Below are 17,185 nucleotides of genomic sequence, written 5' to 3' on the forward strand. Positions count from 1 at the left end.
CTGGGTAAAACAGAAAAGATACAGACAAAAGTTTATACATTGGATTTGTTCAGTACATACATTTTTATTATCAACAGACAGCAGTAGATTATTTTTTAGCTAATCCGTCTGATCCACTAGTAACAGTAAACCCATTAGCTAGCTCCACTTAAAATCCTCTTAGAGAGTGTATAACTGATATAAATCCTGTTTGTCACGTTAGACACTCTCGCTACTGTGTTTAGGAACTGTGTCTTAATCTGCTGTCCTGAGAGGAATCTGTGATCAAGGATTATCCACCTTTTGAAATAAAACTGCGAATGTTTAGTATAGCATGTTGTAGACTTAACCAAACTTAAGTACTTTTGGTTTGTTATGGTAACATGGACTTGGGGTGAGAGCTACTGATACAGAACAATGAGATAAGGCTATCGTGGCTATGGGTTGTGTCATAGTTTGACAGTAAACTGTCCCACTTTTTTTGGTTGTAATTGGAGCATTAAATTATTATAGCTGAACATCAGTTGAAAATCAGCTAACTATTGTAAGCTAACTATTGTAAGCGCATGATTTCAAGTTTATTAATTTACCTTTCATATGTTCTTCATGATAACGTGTATTATATGCAGATTTCCCATACTTAAAACAAGAAAAACATGTTTTAAATATTTTTAATAAGCCAATACAAAACAAACGGATGACACCTCCATTTATTTTTTTTTTATTCCGCCCGTTCTTCCCTTCCATTTCCCTCCTAATAAGAATCATGGTTAATCGAATATGTTAGTAAAATGTTTTGATGTTTGGGATGTTCCTTCAGAGCTATTTAAAATTTATTTCCTTGTCCACACCTCCCGCAGGACGACCGGGGATGGCAGTGGGTAGGGTATGAACCCGGGACCATCGAGAAGTCCAAACGACAGTCCAGCGCGCATACCGCACGACCAGGCAGCCAGATAGATCTATTGCACCTTATAATATTCCCATGATATATCTTTAGAACTTAACTAAGAAAACGATACGCACACTTTTCATGAAGATTAATTTATTAAACTCCTGAATCTAAAATGCCCTACATCCGGAAATGCAATAGTCCTTACAAGACCGCGATAGGGAAATCTGGTCACCTAATATAATAAACTGAATTAGTCCCATTTATAGGTCGTCGTCAGAGTCTTAGTGAACACAAAACTGAAAAATAGGACGAGACTATAGAAATAATAGATAACTATAAAATATTTCATGTTCATAAGCACTCCACAGGCAGAGTGGTTACCGTGTTGGCTTCAGAACCCTGACAAGGCTTGAACCATGAGTTCGAATTAGGTAGTTACGCCCTTTTTTATTTTCATAAATGCATTTTTATTGTTAGTCTAGATTTATTACACATTTAATTACATTGCTGATCCAAAGTAAATGATACAAGTACGCTTGATATTAGCTTTGATGTTTTTTTAAGTAGTTTTTTTATATTGTCTTGTTTTTCTCCATTCATCTCAGTCTTTTGCATTGGATAAAATCTCTTTCAATGACAGGCCCGTCCATTTTTTCATGTTGTCTTCCCATCGCTTTCTCTGTCTTCCTCTTTTGGTTTTTCCTGGTACTGTTCTTTGAAGGAAGGTCTTTGTGAGCCTTGAGTACCTTGTGATATGGCCTCTATTCTATAAAACATATGTAGAATTCTGTCCCATGTTTTTTACCTTTGTAATTGAAGAGATTTTATTTGTAAGATTGAAAGACAAAAGTAGGTAAATATCGTAGGTACAAATAGTAATCTAAATTTAAAAAGATGCCTCTAAGAACTCTGACCAACTCTAGTCAAGTCTGAATACATTTTTTCATTACAGCAATAGTTTACTAGTTGGTTCTGTAAAGAATTCAGTAGAGATTAGTTTAAAAAAAAAAGATCTCTAGTCTCTTATGTGCAGTATGTCTTAGCACTGTCAATACCTTGATTGCTACCCAATTGTACACTATTGATTTATAGATATAGTCATTTGTACCTTTATATGTTATAACTCAATACAATAAGAAATCGATATCACATAGTATAAATATGTAGCATGTATATGAATGAGTATTTTGTTTCTATACAAATTGTATCTCTCGAGTAACTACGTTGTCTTCAGACCTTATTCTTTCTTTGAATCCATCATTTTCTCTGTTGTTTGAGTTGTCACTAGTAGAACCTAGAATTGGATTTCACTGCAGAAGTAGCAAAAAAAAACAAAAGAGTCGATTCCAATTGAAAGATATTAGAGAAATAAAAACAAAATCATTTAAAAAAAAAACCCAAGCTTATCTAAAGGGGAACTTATGTAATGTGCAAGCTATTTCCTTTATTCCATATCAAACAAATAACAAAAACAAATAATTATCAATAATTCGTTATTTTTTTTATTCTTTCATATTTTGTTCGAGTCATTAAATATCAACTTGAGCGAGGAATGCCTGAGGGAGAAATAGCGTTAAATTCGTTTTAAGGGGACTAAACCCAACAAATTTAGCCATATCTGTGACTACTGAAGTATTAGTTTCCTTTGATGGTATCGAATAGAATAATTAATTACCAGTAATTAATTGACTTCTTGGTTACTTTTTATTTTATAGATTCATGTCTTGTCTATGCCAATGAATAAAAGTGTGAAGTTTCAACTTGATCCGAGAATGGTTGTGGGAGAAATCACGTGTGCACACTTCTACCAGACAGACAAAAAGACAGAGTGAGTTAATATAAACTTTGTTAAAAACAAACCCAAATTGTTACTGCCTGTGTAATTTATTTTTTTCTAAACATACATATAATGTTTCAAATTATTTTAAATTTCCTGCAGGTCTTGTTAGAAACAATAGTGAAGCTAAAACTCAACTCTTGGCACATGATGTCTTCCTGTACTTCTACGTGCACTGCATAGTGAGGAAGATAAGCTCAGGGTTAAGGCTACATTCATGATCTCATCTATTTGCAGCTCAAACCCAGCACTCAAAGGTATGGTAAAACAAGGGCCAATGGTACACTTCTTGGCCAGATTTAACAGCATAATGTAGTCTATAATAATTAAATGACATTTAAGTGGGTCACATAACCATGAAAAATAAAGTCCATTGGCTTCATTATGCACTCTCTGCAGAAGTTTCAAGGTGCCATACAGCACCATGTCATGCTGTGCCGTCGAAGTCCTGGGCTGTAATTTGGGCATCGCAGACTTATTTTGAACCACTCCAATATCCCTCTCAAGACACTAAAACAATTACAACTATGTAAAAAAAAAACTTGTTGACTGCTGTGCCGCAAGTTTTTTCTTTGTTTTGGCACAATGTAATAATAAGTTCATTGTTTTTTTTTAAATTAACCTTTATGTGAAAAGGAATGAATAAACTGCCACAAGTACGTTACATCGGATATAACAAACACTGCTAGAACAACAGCTATGATGATAACGCCAGCAGCTCCAAAGGCTTCAGAAGACCTTCTCTGGTCCAAGGCTGAGGTCAATGTTCTTCTGTAAGACGAGACGTTTTTGGGATTCATTTTCAGCTCAGTCACGATCTTGTTGGCAGCTTCTATGCCTTCTTCGACAGTCCTGGGCGTGGTAGCAGCCGCCGTGCTGGAGATGCAAAGGCACTCAGACAAAACCTTCGTGGAGGTATTGATCGGATCACCAGTGACTCCTGCCAGTGTAGCATCGCTGGTGGAATACGTTGTAGCTTTTTCAGTGGACGTGTTAATGGTAGTGACGTCGGAAGTAGGAGCAGAAGTAAACCAGGTTGTGATGTCACTTGTCAGGGTAGAGGATTCTTTGACGCAAACTGAATTCTTTTGGGCTTGAAGATGTTGCAAATAGACTTGATGCTGAAACTGAAAAGAAAAAAAAGACTTCTTGTGCATGTTCAAACACATTTAGTAAACTTGTTTAAACATGCACTCAGTATTGGAAGGAGGGATTTACGGGGGCTTGCCCAAAGGAATAGATTTAGTATGGAAGGTGGTCAGCTAATCTAAAGGGGAGGGGGCGTGTCTGGACAATCACTTGATTTGTATGGAGGCTATGAGACATTACGTTGAAAGTCACAGTTTCTTCCAGAGCACTATGGGAGGATTAGTCCTTCGTGCTCTCTTCTCAATCGGACCCAGGTGTGAGACAGTGGCGTAGCAAGGTATAGGTGGGCCTGTATTCTATGGTATGTTTGTGCCCCCCTTCCCAGGTGTGAGACAGTGGCGTAGCAAGGTACAGGTGGGCCTGTATTCTATGGTATGTTTGTGCCCCCCTTCCCAGGTGTGAGACAGTGGCGTAGCAAGGTACAGGTGGACCCGGATCCTTGGTATGTTTGTGCCCCCCCTCCCCAGGTTGAGTATGAAACAAACCAAATAGAGTCATCCCGTAAGTAGTAGTACATTTACATGAAATACATGTCGACTATGTAATGCAGTGACACGCACAAAAGATGAAAGGTAAAAGTATGTAGACACAAGAATGCCAAGCATCAATTTTTGTTAACATCTCAAATATTCTTTAAAATTTCACGGTATTTGTTTATAAATGCGAAACAAAAATTGAAGTCGTTGGCCACATTGTGAGAACTTGAGTTCGACTGTTATGTTGGTTTGAAAATGATTCATTATCGAGAAAGTAATTGTATGAATGAAAATTTTCCATATGACGTCAAAGGCAAAAAAAAAAAACTTGACACCGCTTACGTCACTGGCTTACAGCGGTGCACTAAAACATTTCTTTGCAAACATGAACAAGTTTTAATCGAACAATAGACCTAATTAAACATTTGCGCACCGTCTTTTTGTAGGCTCTATTAGTCTTATCAACCAAGTAAAAGCCACCTAAACAGTTCTCCGCAATTAAAATGTAAACAGTTTATGAAACACTTAAAACACAATTCCATAGTTCCATACTAAATCAATCTCCATATTGTTTGTAAAAGTCTGTACATTATTAAAGTGCAAAATAAAAACGATGAGTATTTATGAATTTCATTGTAATTATTACTTATTATAGTGTAACTTTCATTCTTATAGCATTCCCAGCATGTAATGGTCCAATCCTCTCATGGGACGGTGGGGGGGGGGGGGGGGGGAGGGGCAAGTTTCCGTCCTGCCTTTAGCTAATTTTCGTCATTAAAAAAAGTTTCTAAAAATAAGTTCGGGTAAATATCATTCCTTAACAAATTATTCACCCTAGCGAGGCTCGGTCCCCTGATACTGAAATATCAATTAACTAAACTAGAAACCATAGCTCTTGCAAAACTTACCATCGGCTGAGTTGTCAGACTTTGGTTTATCTCCGCTATTCCCATGGGGTGACAGAGGGACGCAGTGCTACTTTGAGCCAACACATAAGATCCAAATGTTTTTTGTTTGTTTTTTAGTTGTATATGTAGGTAAGTGATGTTACTGGGCAGTAGGGAGGAACAACCGGAGTACTGAGTACCTGAAATGTTATACATAGTCCTGATGAAAGTAAGTACTTTACTTTGTTGCTAATTGTCCAAACTTGGTCGATTGAAATGTTAATGGATTTTATATGTTGCTGATAAGCGTCGTTTAAAAAAAATACAAGAAAAGATCGGTCATGTAATTAAATTAAATATTTTTATCTATTCTTTTTGTTTAGCGCAATTTCATGATTTTCTCAATACACATCCTATCACTTGTCTGGACCAGTTGGGAAAGGGGGTGGGAGAAATATGGAAGTGTCTGAGTGAATATTATAGTGATCGCTTTTTAAATGCATTTATATAAAAAAAATTAAACGACCAGGATTCAAAATTCAGGGCTCTAACCTCCTCAAACCAACACACTACCCACTGAGCCACCGCATTACTTATGAACATAGAAGATTATGTATTGTTTACTTATGTATCGTTAGTTTCAAACTTTAAAGTGATGTCTCATTGTCTAGACAAAGTATAAAGGGGACTAATTCCTCTTCTACCATCACATCTGTCAAGTACGAGTTTCTTTCCCTTGTTCGATACCAAACAAAATTATTAATTAATAGTTTATTAACTAATTTTTGTTTATTGATTGTCAGTCACACTTCAGGAGATACGACCCTGTCTAGTATATTATTTTACCCCTATTTCAGCTTTCGATAAAAAATATTTACATACAACTAAAACATGGTATTAAGCCAGCTATAGTGGCTGTGGCCAGGCGATAACATATTCAATGTATCAGTCTGTTTTAATTTATTGTGATTAGAAACAAAGAATATCTAAAAGGATCTTTTTTTATTTTTTTTTTACCTGAAATATTTTGACATTTCCAATTTACTCTCCAGTAACTGGTGACTATGTCCGAAATTAGGCTGGTCTCTAGGATGATATACATATAGATTGTGTGGACATTAGAGACTCTAGCAAAGTCGTATTCATACCTCCATAGACTTGATGGTAACAGAGACGTCACACACACGTCTTGTTGGGAACCTAGGAGAGAACATGTATGCAAACGGCATTCACTTCGTAAAGAGAGAAGTATGTAAACTGTTTGATGTAACTTTCACCTTTATCTATCCCTTTGTTAGACCGTTGGGTGCAGTTGGGGCAAGATTTGTCGACCGTCTATCTCCATTCCTCTCAGTCTTTGCCTTGGATAAATTATCTTTCAATGACAGGCCCGTCCATTCCTTTATGTTTAATTCCAATCGCTTTCTCCGTCTGCCTCTTCTAATTTTTCCTGGTACTGTTACCTGAAAGAAGGACTTTGCAAGCCACGAAGACTTGTAATGTGTCAGTAGAGTTTTAGTTTTGCGTATTTTTACAATAGTTAGCAGGTCATCGTGGGGTCCAATGGCTGCAGTAACCATGTTTCTAATCTCTTCGTTTGTGATGCGGTCTTTAAATGTGATACAAAGGATCCTTCTGTGGTATCTCAATTCCATTGCATGATGTAACATGCAAGGTAAAAGATATGTAACTAATTTTTTCCACAATGCATTTTCACATTGGGTAATTTAACACTAAAAATGAATCACAGTAATCTGCCTTTTGATTATACTTTGATGTTTACGTTCTTTTAACAAATACAATATAATGAGAGAGAAAAAAATAAAGAAAAAGCGCTATGAGGAAATTAGGAGTTGGTATAATGGAACCTTAAGAAAAACGTAAGAAAAATGGAAAAAAATCAAAATACAAAAGAAATTATTTTGTTTTACATGCAACAGGCTGCCTGAATTAACAAAGTTTATATTAAGTGTATCAATTAGTTTGAATCAGTCATGTAATTAAATTTGTAATATCTAGGCTAACAATAATAAATCTGTGCGATTACAAATATTTTTACTATTATTTTTGTTAATACGCTATGGTCCTATCATTTGTCTGGACCAGTTGAAAAGGTTTAGAAAGAACAGTGTATATGGGTGATTGCTTTTTAAATGAACTTTTTTTGTGTAAGAAAAAAAAAGGAACGACATGAGTTCGAACTTTTTTGCCAGCTTACGCGGTAACCACTCTGCTAGCGAAAAGTTTATGAACATGGAAGATTGTATAGTATATATAGTTGTACTGTTTCATTTCATGTTAATTAACTTAGTTAACTAATTAGTTAATATTTTTATTCATTCCTTTATTGTCAGGTAAAATAAATAATTCATCCGAGATTTGTTGTCGGAGCAAGAACGTGTACAAACTTTTGGCGAGACTAACTGACAGACAGACACACAGACAGACAGAATGAGTTAACATAAGCTTTGTCAAAAGTGAAATTGAGAGATATATTAAAATAAAATTTACCAAATAAACAGAGATAGATAACTTCGGGAATTCTGTACAGAACTAAATAAAACAAATTAATCTGGGCTACAAACAAAATAGCGAAAGAAATTTGATGATACGGTGGTGAAAAGTGAGCACAAAAATACAATTTGGATTGTTAAATACTTTATGTATCACTACTTCCATATTCTGTACACGGATACACCAACAAGTTTTCTATTTATAGATGTGCCTCCATGTATCCACATCTTCACTAACAATGAACTCGATGGAAAGAAATGGGTGACCTACTTTTACAACGACAAGTCTTCACAATATTCAGAGTTCAAATGTCTCTCTCTGTGTAGCATCTCCAGACTCTACATCAGAAGGGCCGTAGTTCAAATCTATTATTGCACGTTTATTTTTTTTAATAGTTTATTTTTTATAGTATTTCGATCTACATACAAGTTTTAAAACAGAATGTATAACCTTGATCCTAAGATAAGATCTTAACACTTGATTCAATGTAACAAAGAGACTAGTAGAATGCACTGGACAAACGGGGGGGGGGGGGCTTGAGAACTTAGTCAGTTTTAGTAAAGGCTCAGAAATATAACTTTGGTTAGGCCAATAATAGAATATGAATCTTCTGTTTAGGACCCCTCAACTCAAGAAACATTTAGAAACTGGAACAGACACAAAATAGAGCAGTGAGATTTATAACAAATGAATATTCACATTTGACTAGAGTAACACCTTTAGTAAAATCACTAAATTTAGAAAGCCTTGAGGATAGAAGACTCAAAAGTAAAGTAGCAATCATACATAAAACACTGAACCATAATCTTCAAATACAAAAACAAAATCTAATAAAATACTCAGAAAGACACAAAGCTAGAGGCGCATTCCTCGTTCCATATGTTAGGACAAATCTTCTTCCCTAGTGCTTAGAACATGGAATGGGTTGCCTGAGCTAGCCAGGAAAACGGGGACTTAGCAGAATTTAGGTCATTGGTTAATATGCATGACTAAATGTCTCACGCGTAGGACGTAATCATCTTCTATTTTTAAGTAAAAAAACGTCTGTAAAAATTATATAAGATAAGCTACTCAACTTCCAAATATTTTTTAATGCTTTAATTTATTAGTTTTTCCTTCAGTATTTCTAACACTTTGTCATTGTTTTCCCAATTTCGTTGCAATAAAAAAAAATGTAAACTCATTAAAAGTCTGTTCAAAAACATATAAACATATTTTGTCTTTCTAAATGTATGTTACTATATTTTTATTATGCCATTTATAATGTCTCACCTTTCAAAGTTGAGAAGGTCTGGTACACATAGAAGCTGACATTCCCGTACACATAGGAGACTAGGCTGGTATTTAAAGCTGTTTCATACGTTACACTAATGTAATTAAGAACTACAGACTTCACGACTGATGAGACCTGCAAGTAATATAACCCTATTATAATGTTTGAACAACCATATGGGATTTATTTCTATTTGCATTCTAAACAGTATGTATACATGTAAACATTTCACTGTGGAACTTACGCCAACAAGACATTGTAGGACTAGTCATGCATTGTCTACAGAGTGAACGTATATTTGGTTTTAATTGTTCGCAACCTTATACATACTCGTTGATAACGGGGCTCTGGGGGTACAACTGGGGGGGGGGGGGGGGAACTGGGTACAATTAGCGAGTCTGTGTGTATATTAAGTAACTTTGAGAAACCAGTCCGGGCAATGGACAAAAAAACAAGAAAAATTATTCTTTTTTTTTCATTGCTCACTGCAATTTAATAATAAAGGAAAAACATGTCTGATAAAAACAATGATGTCATGATAAAAACAATGATGTCATGATAAAAACAATTATGTCATGATAAAAACAATCATGCCATGTTAAAGAGAATGATGCCATGATAAATAAAATGATACCATGGTAAAGACAATGATGTCATGGTAAAGACAATAAAGTCATGTTAAAGACAATAATGTCATTGTGAAGACAGTGATGTCATGGGGAAGACAATGATGTCATGGTCAAGACAATGATGTCATGTTAAAGACAGTATTGTCATATTGAAGACAATATTGTCATGTGGCGACAATGATTCATGGTGAAGGCAATAATGTCATGATGAAGATAATGATGTCATGATAAAGATAACAATCTTGTGTCAATCAGACTGATCAAGTTTTATATATCAAAGTATACATTTCAAGATACTTAATTACCAGCTAAGCTACTTACTATTGTAATGCTGGTCCAATTGTAGGCTGCTAGACACTTGATACTAGACATAGTTTGGAGGTTTTCTGTCTGAATGATAAAGTACTCTCTGCCAATGTACTGTAGCGGCAGTAGCTCGTCCAGGGTAGAGTCCAAGGTCATCTGGTTCAGACTGACCTGCTGTTACACCAATATATCAATACATTTCATCTATTGAATGACTGCGTGTATTGGTGTCTAAAATCTAAACATTTTTTATATTTTATACAGATGATCTAGATTCTAGAGTATACTAGAGTGTTCAAATTGTATTAATAGAATCATGGCCGATCATTTTCAATGTTGACATCTGTAATACTAATAACTCAAGTCATATAACAAGCAAAATAATTTTTAACAAATCATTTTTTTTTAAAAAAAAGTTTATCTAAATGGGGAAGAACTCCGCCCTAAAAACTATACCTATCAATAATGTACAAGTTATTTCCCTTATTCAATATCAACCAAAATATTTAATTACTAATAATTTATTGACTAATTGAGTATTTCGTTTATTGATTCTTGGTTTGTTAGGTACAAAACATAATTGTTTAAAGTTTTAATTTGATCGGAGAATGCATGAGGGAGAAATAGCGTTAACACTTATTGAAGGTGACTAAACCCAACACATTTGTGAATACTGAAGTATAAGTTTCCCGTGTTACTCTTAATTAAAATAATTAATTACCAGTAATTAGTTGTCTAATTGGTTACTTTTTTCTTATTGTTTCCTATCTTGTCTATGTCAGTGAATAATTGTGCGAAGTTTCAGCTTGATCAGAGAATGAATGTAGGAGAAATAACGTGTAGACACTTTTACCAGACAGACAGACAGACTTCAAAATGCTTTGTAAAAAATGATTTGCAAATATTTAGAGATTTATTGTAACTGCATTGGCTTAGCAATAACGTTTTAATATAGACATACTTCTTTTTCAAGATGAATATTGATTAATCCTGAAGTTTGTTGTTTTTAACATAGTTTGCAATAAGCCTACTTATTACATTTAATGTTATGAAACCTTACCTCTGGTGTACTGAGATGGACTAAAAAAGGTTGGGTGGAGTAAAGATAGGCGCCATCAAGATTTGAACTTGTCTTGACTAGCAAACTCTGGTAGAGTGCGTCCAGGCTTTTGTTCAGCTTGTCAAATAAACTGTATGTACATAAAAAGCAGACATTTTAACTACGTGTACTGTTCAAAGTGCAGCATGAACTGCACACCATGCAGTGTGCCGGATTAGTTTTACAGTCAAAAGAGAGAAAAAAACGGAAGACATGTCCTCAGTTATCTATTATTGCTAGTTCCAACCCCTGGTGGATATTACTCAGATAATAAGACAGAAGACAGTTATATGCTTTTTTGTATAAGCGACTCTTACAAATATTGAACAGGTTTTAAATTATCACCTTCACCTATCTGTTGGACTGTTGGGGCACTACTGTCCACACAAGATCTATGGACTTCCATTCTCCATCCTTCTATGTCTTTCTCTTTGATAGAATCTGTCAGTGGCTGGCCCGTCTATTCTGTTATGTTGTCTCTATGTTTTTTTTTTAAATTATACACAATGCAATTATTAATAATAATAATTTATTTATAGAGCGCTGTTAACAAACAAAATGTAGGCTCAAGGCGCTGTGATGACATTACAAACATAAACACGAGAGCTAAAATGACAAACTAATCTAAAAAGTTTTAAACAGATAGGACTTGATGTTCTTCTTAAATTTCCTGTAGCATGTTGTCTGTCTGAGATCAATTGGGAGTTCCAAACCTTTGGTCCTTGCACCTAAAAAAAGCCCGCAGACCGTAGCTTTTGAGGGAGAAACGTGGCACCACTAGAAGCGTTGAGTCCATTGAGAGCAGGGTTCTCTGAGGGACATATGGAGTGATCAGTTCGCTAAGTTACAAGGACATTTCTTTATTGTAGATATTATTATTATAGATGCACTGATGACAAAGTGCGGCCACCTGGTAGTCTACTTTTGCTTTCACAGGAGGCCAATGGAGTGTGTATAAGTGAGTAGTAGCAGAATCTCGTCTTGTTTTTCTTAGGACTATTCGTGCGGCGTTGTTCTGAATTCGTTGTAGGTTGGCCATTTTGTCATCAGGTATACCCGCTAGCACGGCGTTGCAGTAGTCAAGGCGGGAGAGTATGAATGCCACAGCTAGCGTTTTTGTTGACTACGTTGTTAAATATGGTAGGATCTGGCCTAATCTGCGCAGCTGCAGATATTGACCCTTGCAGAGCTGACGTATGTGTGGGTCTAAAGATAGTGTTGAGTGAAGGAAACAGATGTCGTACTATATGAACATAAGGAACCTGGCAGTTCGTGATAAAATGTGTGACTGGTACTCACTGTCGTATTGGTTTTAGACACAAAGGTGTATGAATAGTATAATGTTGTTTAGATAGCATGATTCTATCTAAATAGCTTAATGTTTTTTATTGTACAATTAAAACAAACAATAGAAAAAAGAAAATTTTTTAATAACAAAGCTTATCTAATGAAAGGAAACAGGAAGTACTGCCATTTATCTGAAAATTACGCAGCTTATCTCTCTTTCTGCTATGTTAATTAATTAATTAATTAGTACTAAATGATTAACTAATTGGTTAATTTTTAGATTGATTCGTGTATTTTTATCGACAATGAATAATTATGCAAACTTTCAACTTCATCCAAGCATAGGAAGCGGGAGAAAAAAACATTTCAAACTTTAATATGGGGATTAAATCCATGTATATATATATACCCACATCTCTCAAAAAGTGCGTTCATTGTCTTTATTTCGGTATCAAACAAAATAATTAATCACCAACAATTAATTAACTAAATGTTTATTTTTTTTATTAATTCATGTCTTGTCAGGTTTAATGAGTGATTGTGCAAAGTTTAAACTTGATCCGAGAATGGGAAATTGGAGAGAAAAAAATTCTAACTTTTTACCAGACAGACACACAGACAGAGTGAGTTGATACAAGCTTTGTAAAAAGAAACCATAGACATAAATAAATATAGACTGGCCGAAGGAAGTAACTTCATGTAACTTGAAAACATGTATATCTATTGTATTCGGATTTCCGAATTCTGAAAAGTTGCTTGATCTTCATTCTTTGAGATTTAAAAAAAAAACACTAGTGAAAATAATGTAATACTTATATAGGTTATGGCTGAAATAGATATGAATACTTAACTTTTATACTGCTCATAAATGCTGTATAATAAAGTACATAAAATTGCAAGTCACAAATTTTCGTTTCACAAAACTCTTGAATCGGCCAGTCTATATTTATTTATGAAAGAAACCTAATTGTATATGTTACGTGCGCATGTTAGTGTACATTTGAAATGGTTGCGAATGCGTGTTGAAAGGAGGAGAGATCCCAAATGGAGGTCTAGAAACTAAATAGTGTTTATAGTGTTCATGAAGATTAAATTAATTATAAACTACGTCGTTGACGTTTTGTGTTGATGTATTGTTACAAGAGTCTCTTCATAGAACAAAACGTAACAGTATACTGCTGCTGTTATTTGTGAGAGAGAGTCAAGTGCTCAAGTCTACCAGGCATTGGAGGATTCAATGGATTGACTTGGGGACATCTTACCAAAAATTAATGGGAGAATTTCCTACAAGTAAAATCTCGGATGTATTTTGACCTTGAAATATCAGCTGTATTTCGTTTTTGGCGCTTGATGTTGACGTCACAGTCACGTGATTGTCTGTTGCTATCAATAACAATAAAAAAAACATTTTTAAAAATACATTTTTTAAAGACTAAATCTCCATTATACAATTTTTTTAAAAAAATCGTAAAAAATAATAATTTAAAAAAAAAGCTTAACCCGGGAATCGAACTCGAGATTTTGACAACATCAACTTCGTCAACGAACGAGTCGACCAACTAGGCCAGCGGGAATAGTATAAGACAGCAATTATTTATTGGTAAGATGACAAGAATTCTATAACACCATATGTCTTATGAAATACAGATGTTACTTCAAAATCAAGATGAAAAAATCACGATCTAGAGCTTGATCTACTCTTAGATCTAGAACCCAGACGTCATTTATAGGCTATTAGATTTATGAAAAATCTAATAGAAAAATGTAGATAATCTATCAATAAACAGCAGCTTTAAATTCTTTTTAAAAAAACTCGGTTATCGGTGCACTACTGCGAACTACGCCATATTTTTTTTTAATACTCAAAAATTATAACAGTCAAACTAAAGTTTTCACCATGTGACTACTAGCTAGCAATTCTTTTCTAAGCGATATACATCAACAGTTAAATTTATAGAAATTCGTTAGAACCGTTTTTGAGATTAGCCTTCCAACTTCCAGGTTCCAGGTTCTTTCTTCCAGGGTTCAATGACGTTCATAATTGAATAGAGGTATTGTAAAAAAAATAAAAATATGGCCGAATTTCGATTCACGGTGCCCCCGCTGCGGGGAAGAAGAGGAAACCGTGCCTTATTATCTGCTTGACTGCCCCAGACTTGCTGATCTCCGCCTCGACAGGTCTGGGAAACCCAAAATTCTCGACCTGTATGGCGACATAATTGCACTACGCAAGACAGCAGGGTTTCTGTCCGGGGCTTTTGCAAGAGAGGATTTGGGCCTCTCAAGCCCTCACTCAAATGAAGTTTGATGATGATGAATAAGAGATTGACCCTATATCACAACCAATTTCACCTTCACTGTCACCTATTTCTTGGTCTGTCAAGATCTGACAACCTTCTTTATCCATTATTATCTGTCATTTGCTAGAATTTCATTCTGCTATTCTTTCTGAAAATATTAAAACCTGCCTTTTTACCTACCTGGGTGGACCACTTCGGGGGTGCCGATTTTGAGTTTGTGTTTCCACACAAATTGTCTTTGTAACCTTATTTTATAAATGCTTTAAATTCCCTTTCAGATTTGTCTGCCTCCGTTGTGAAACAACCAAGTAAAATACTCAGAAAAGACAAAAGTAAAATCACATTTCTTATTCTATGTGGTAGAACAATGTCGTGCAAGTGCCCCTTCCCCACTCACCCCCCGAAGCGAAGAGAACATGCCAACATGGAATGTGTTGCCTGAATTAGTTACTTAAACTAACGGCATAGGATAGTTTTAAGTATCTAAGTTACATGCGTTATGGTCTATTCATGTGTTGGACGTGATTATCTTTTCTGTAAGACAAGGATTGGGTTACAATATGCAGGTCCACACAGTAATAACTTGTAATTTAAATATTTAGTGACATAATGCATCGTCAGGCATGCCCAAGTACAGATAACCCTTGTAAAGTAACATGAATGAAGGAAAACGAATTACCGTTCTTTGAAAGTAAGTTTGAGGTGAGGAGGTATGACGTCAGAGAGGCCCCTGTGTTGTACATGTCTAATGGATACACTAATGTTGAACTGGCCTGTACCATCGATTGGTTACTTAGGTACTGGACAATGGTCACGGGTTGACTGGAGTTGACCTCAATATATCGATAATATATATCTGTTATATTTAAATGATTAAAAAAAATCTTTTCATATAACATAACTTATAAACAATAAAAAAGATAATAGATGTATTTATATTTTAAATATTTGTATAAACACCGGATGTTAATATTGGGCAATACAAAGTTGTTCTGATAAACAGACGATAAAACAAAAATGTTGCGAGATAGGATCACAATCTTAAGTGATTCCATTTAGTATAGGCTAGATGTTTTCACAGGCTTTTTCTTTTAAATATAATCCCATCATTTGAAGGAAGTTATCGGTCTTACTCTACTACCACTACAGCCCAACATAACCAACACCTTGTACAGCAGAGGATGGCTGCCTGGTCGTGCGGTTTGCGCGCTGGACTGTCGTTTGGATTTATCGATGGTCCAGGGTTCAAATCCTGCCCGCTACCATCCCCCCTTCGTCCTGCGGGAGGTTTGGACTAGGAAGTAAACTATCTTCAACTCTAAAGGAACATCCGAAACATGTAAAACAAACAAACGAGAAATGTGCTCATCTTCGATCACGAAGGAGGAGCTATATAAATACAAGGAAGGCCATGAACCAGTGTCCTTCGATAAACAGGATTCAGTCTTAATGTTAGATGCTTTTGTGAATCTGTTATTGAGGCTGTGTTGTGTGGTGCTAGTGAGTGTTTAATCTATGTATAATCTCTACTTGAGGAATTAAATTGCTTTATTTCTTAAAGAGCATTTCCGTTATTCCTTCGCCGTGACAGGTGTCTTTGGCATGCTTTGGACATTGGGTGATTGGACAAATTTTCTGAATACACCAGGACGTTTTCTATTGGACCCTCAATTCCATTGTTACTGTAAGTCATAAAGCAGCTCAATAGAGCGAAAAGGTAATGCACCATTGTAAATGCTACGCAATCCTTTCATTGGGAGTTGGCCGCAGGGGAAGCAACTCGTTGCGACTCTGTAGGAATAAAGCTTTTCAAAGTTGTGGTTGTTGTTGTGGTTGTTGTGGTGGTTGTTGTTGTGGTTGTTGTTGTGGTTGTTGTTGTGGTTGTTGTTGTTGTGGATGTTGTTTTGGTTCTTGTTGTGGTTGTTGTTGTTGTGGATGTTGTTTTGGTTGTTGTTGTGGTTGTTGTTGTTGTGGTTGTTGTGGTTGTTGTTGTGGTTGTTGTTGTGGTTGTTGTTGTGGTTGTTGTTGTTGTGGTTGTTGTTGTGGTTGTTGTTGTGGTTGTTGTTGTTGTGGTTGTTGTTGTGGTTGTTGTTGTGGTTGTTGTTGTGGTTGTTGTTGTTGTGGATGTTGTTTTGGTTGTTGTTGTGGTTGTTGTTGTTGTGGTTGTTGTGGTTGTTGTTGTGGTTGTTGTTGTGGTTGTTGTTGTGGTTGTTGTTGTTGTGGTTGTTGTTGTGGTTGTTGTTGTGGTTGTTGTTGTTGTGGTTGTTGTTGTGGTTGTTGTTGTGGTTGTTGTTGTTGTGGTTGTTGTTGTGGTTGTTATTGTTGTGGTTGTGGTTGTTGTTGTGGTGGTGGTTGTTGTGGTTGTTGTTGTGGTTGTTGTTGTGGTTGTTGTTGTTGTGGTTGTTGTGGTTGTTGTTGTTGTGGTGGTTGTTGTGGTTGTTGTTGTGGTTGTTGTTGTTGTGGTTGTTGTTGTGGTTGTTGTTGTGGTTGTTGTTGTGGTTGTTGTTGTTGTGTTGTTGTTGTGGTTGTTGTTGTTGTGGTTGTTGTTGTGGTG

The 17,185-nt window shown here is 35.6% G+C and overlaps 1 protein-coding gene across 1 annotated transcript; it reads right to left on the minus strand.

The window, feature by feature from the left end:
• Positions 1-2,411: 2,411 nt before the first annotated feature.
• On the minus strand, positions 2,412-15,481 carry LOC129922663 (uncharacterized). The gene is made up of 8 exons (XM_056009369.1): positions 15,311-15,481; positions 13,594-13,714; positions 11,006-11,135; positions 9,961-10,119; positions 9,010-9,145; positions 6,241-6,423; positions 5,245-5,423; positions 2,412-3,838 (listed from the first exon to the last, which is right to left on the minus strand). Exons 1-8 carry the CDS (start codon positions 15,411-15,413, stop codon positions 3,329-3,331), a joined length of 1,521 nt encoding a protein of 506 aa, XP_055865344.1. The 5' UTR covers positions 15,414-15,481; the 3' UTR covers positions 2,412-3,328.
• Between the last annotated feature and the right edge of the window lie 1,704 nt (positions 15,482-17,185).

This window comes from Biomphalaria glabrata, chromosome 14 (genome assembly GCF_947242115.1).
Source record: "Biomphalaria glabrata chromosome 14, xgBioGlab47.1, whole genome shotgun sequence".
NCBI classification, from domain to species: domain Eukaryota; kingdom Metazoa; phylum Mollusca; class Gastropoda; family Planorbidae; genus Biomphalaria; species Biomphalaria glabrata.

What these genes read in the sequence shown, in the direction of transcription:
- LOC129922663 (XM_056009369.1), bottom strand. Translation starts at nt 15,413, where the DNA reads ATGGTACAGGCCAGTTCAACATTAGTGTATCCATTAGACATGTACAAC. An exon ending in TCCATCTCAGTACACCAGAG is followed by an intron (nt 10,120 to 11,005) that starts GTAAGGTTTCAT and finishes TTGGTGTAACAG; the next exon opens with CAGGTCAGTCTGAACCAGAT. An exon ending in GAAATGTCAAAATATTTCAG is followed by an intron (nt 5,424 to 6,240) that starts GTAAAAAAAAAA and finishes ATAACATTTCAG; the next exon opens with GTACTCAGTACTCCGGTTGT.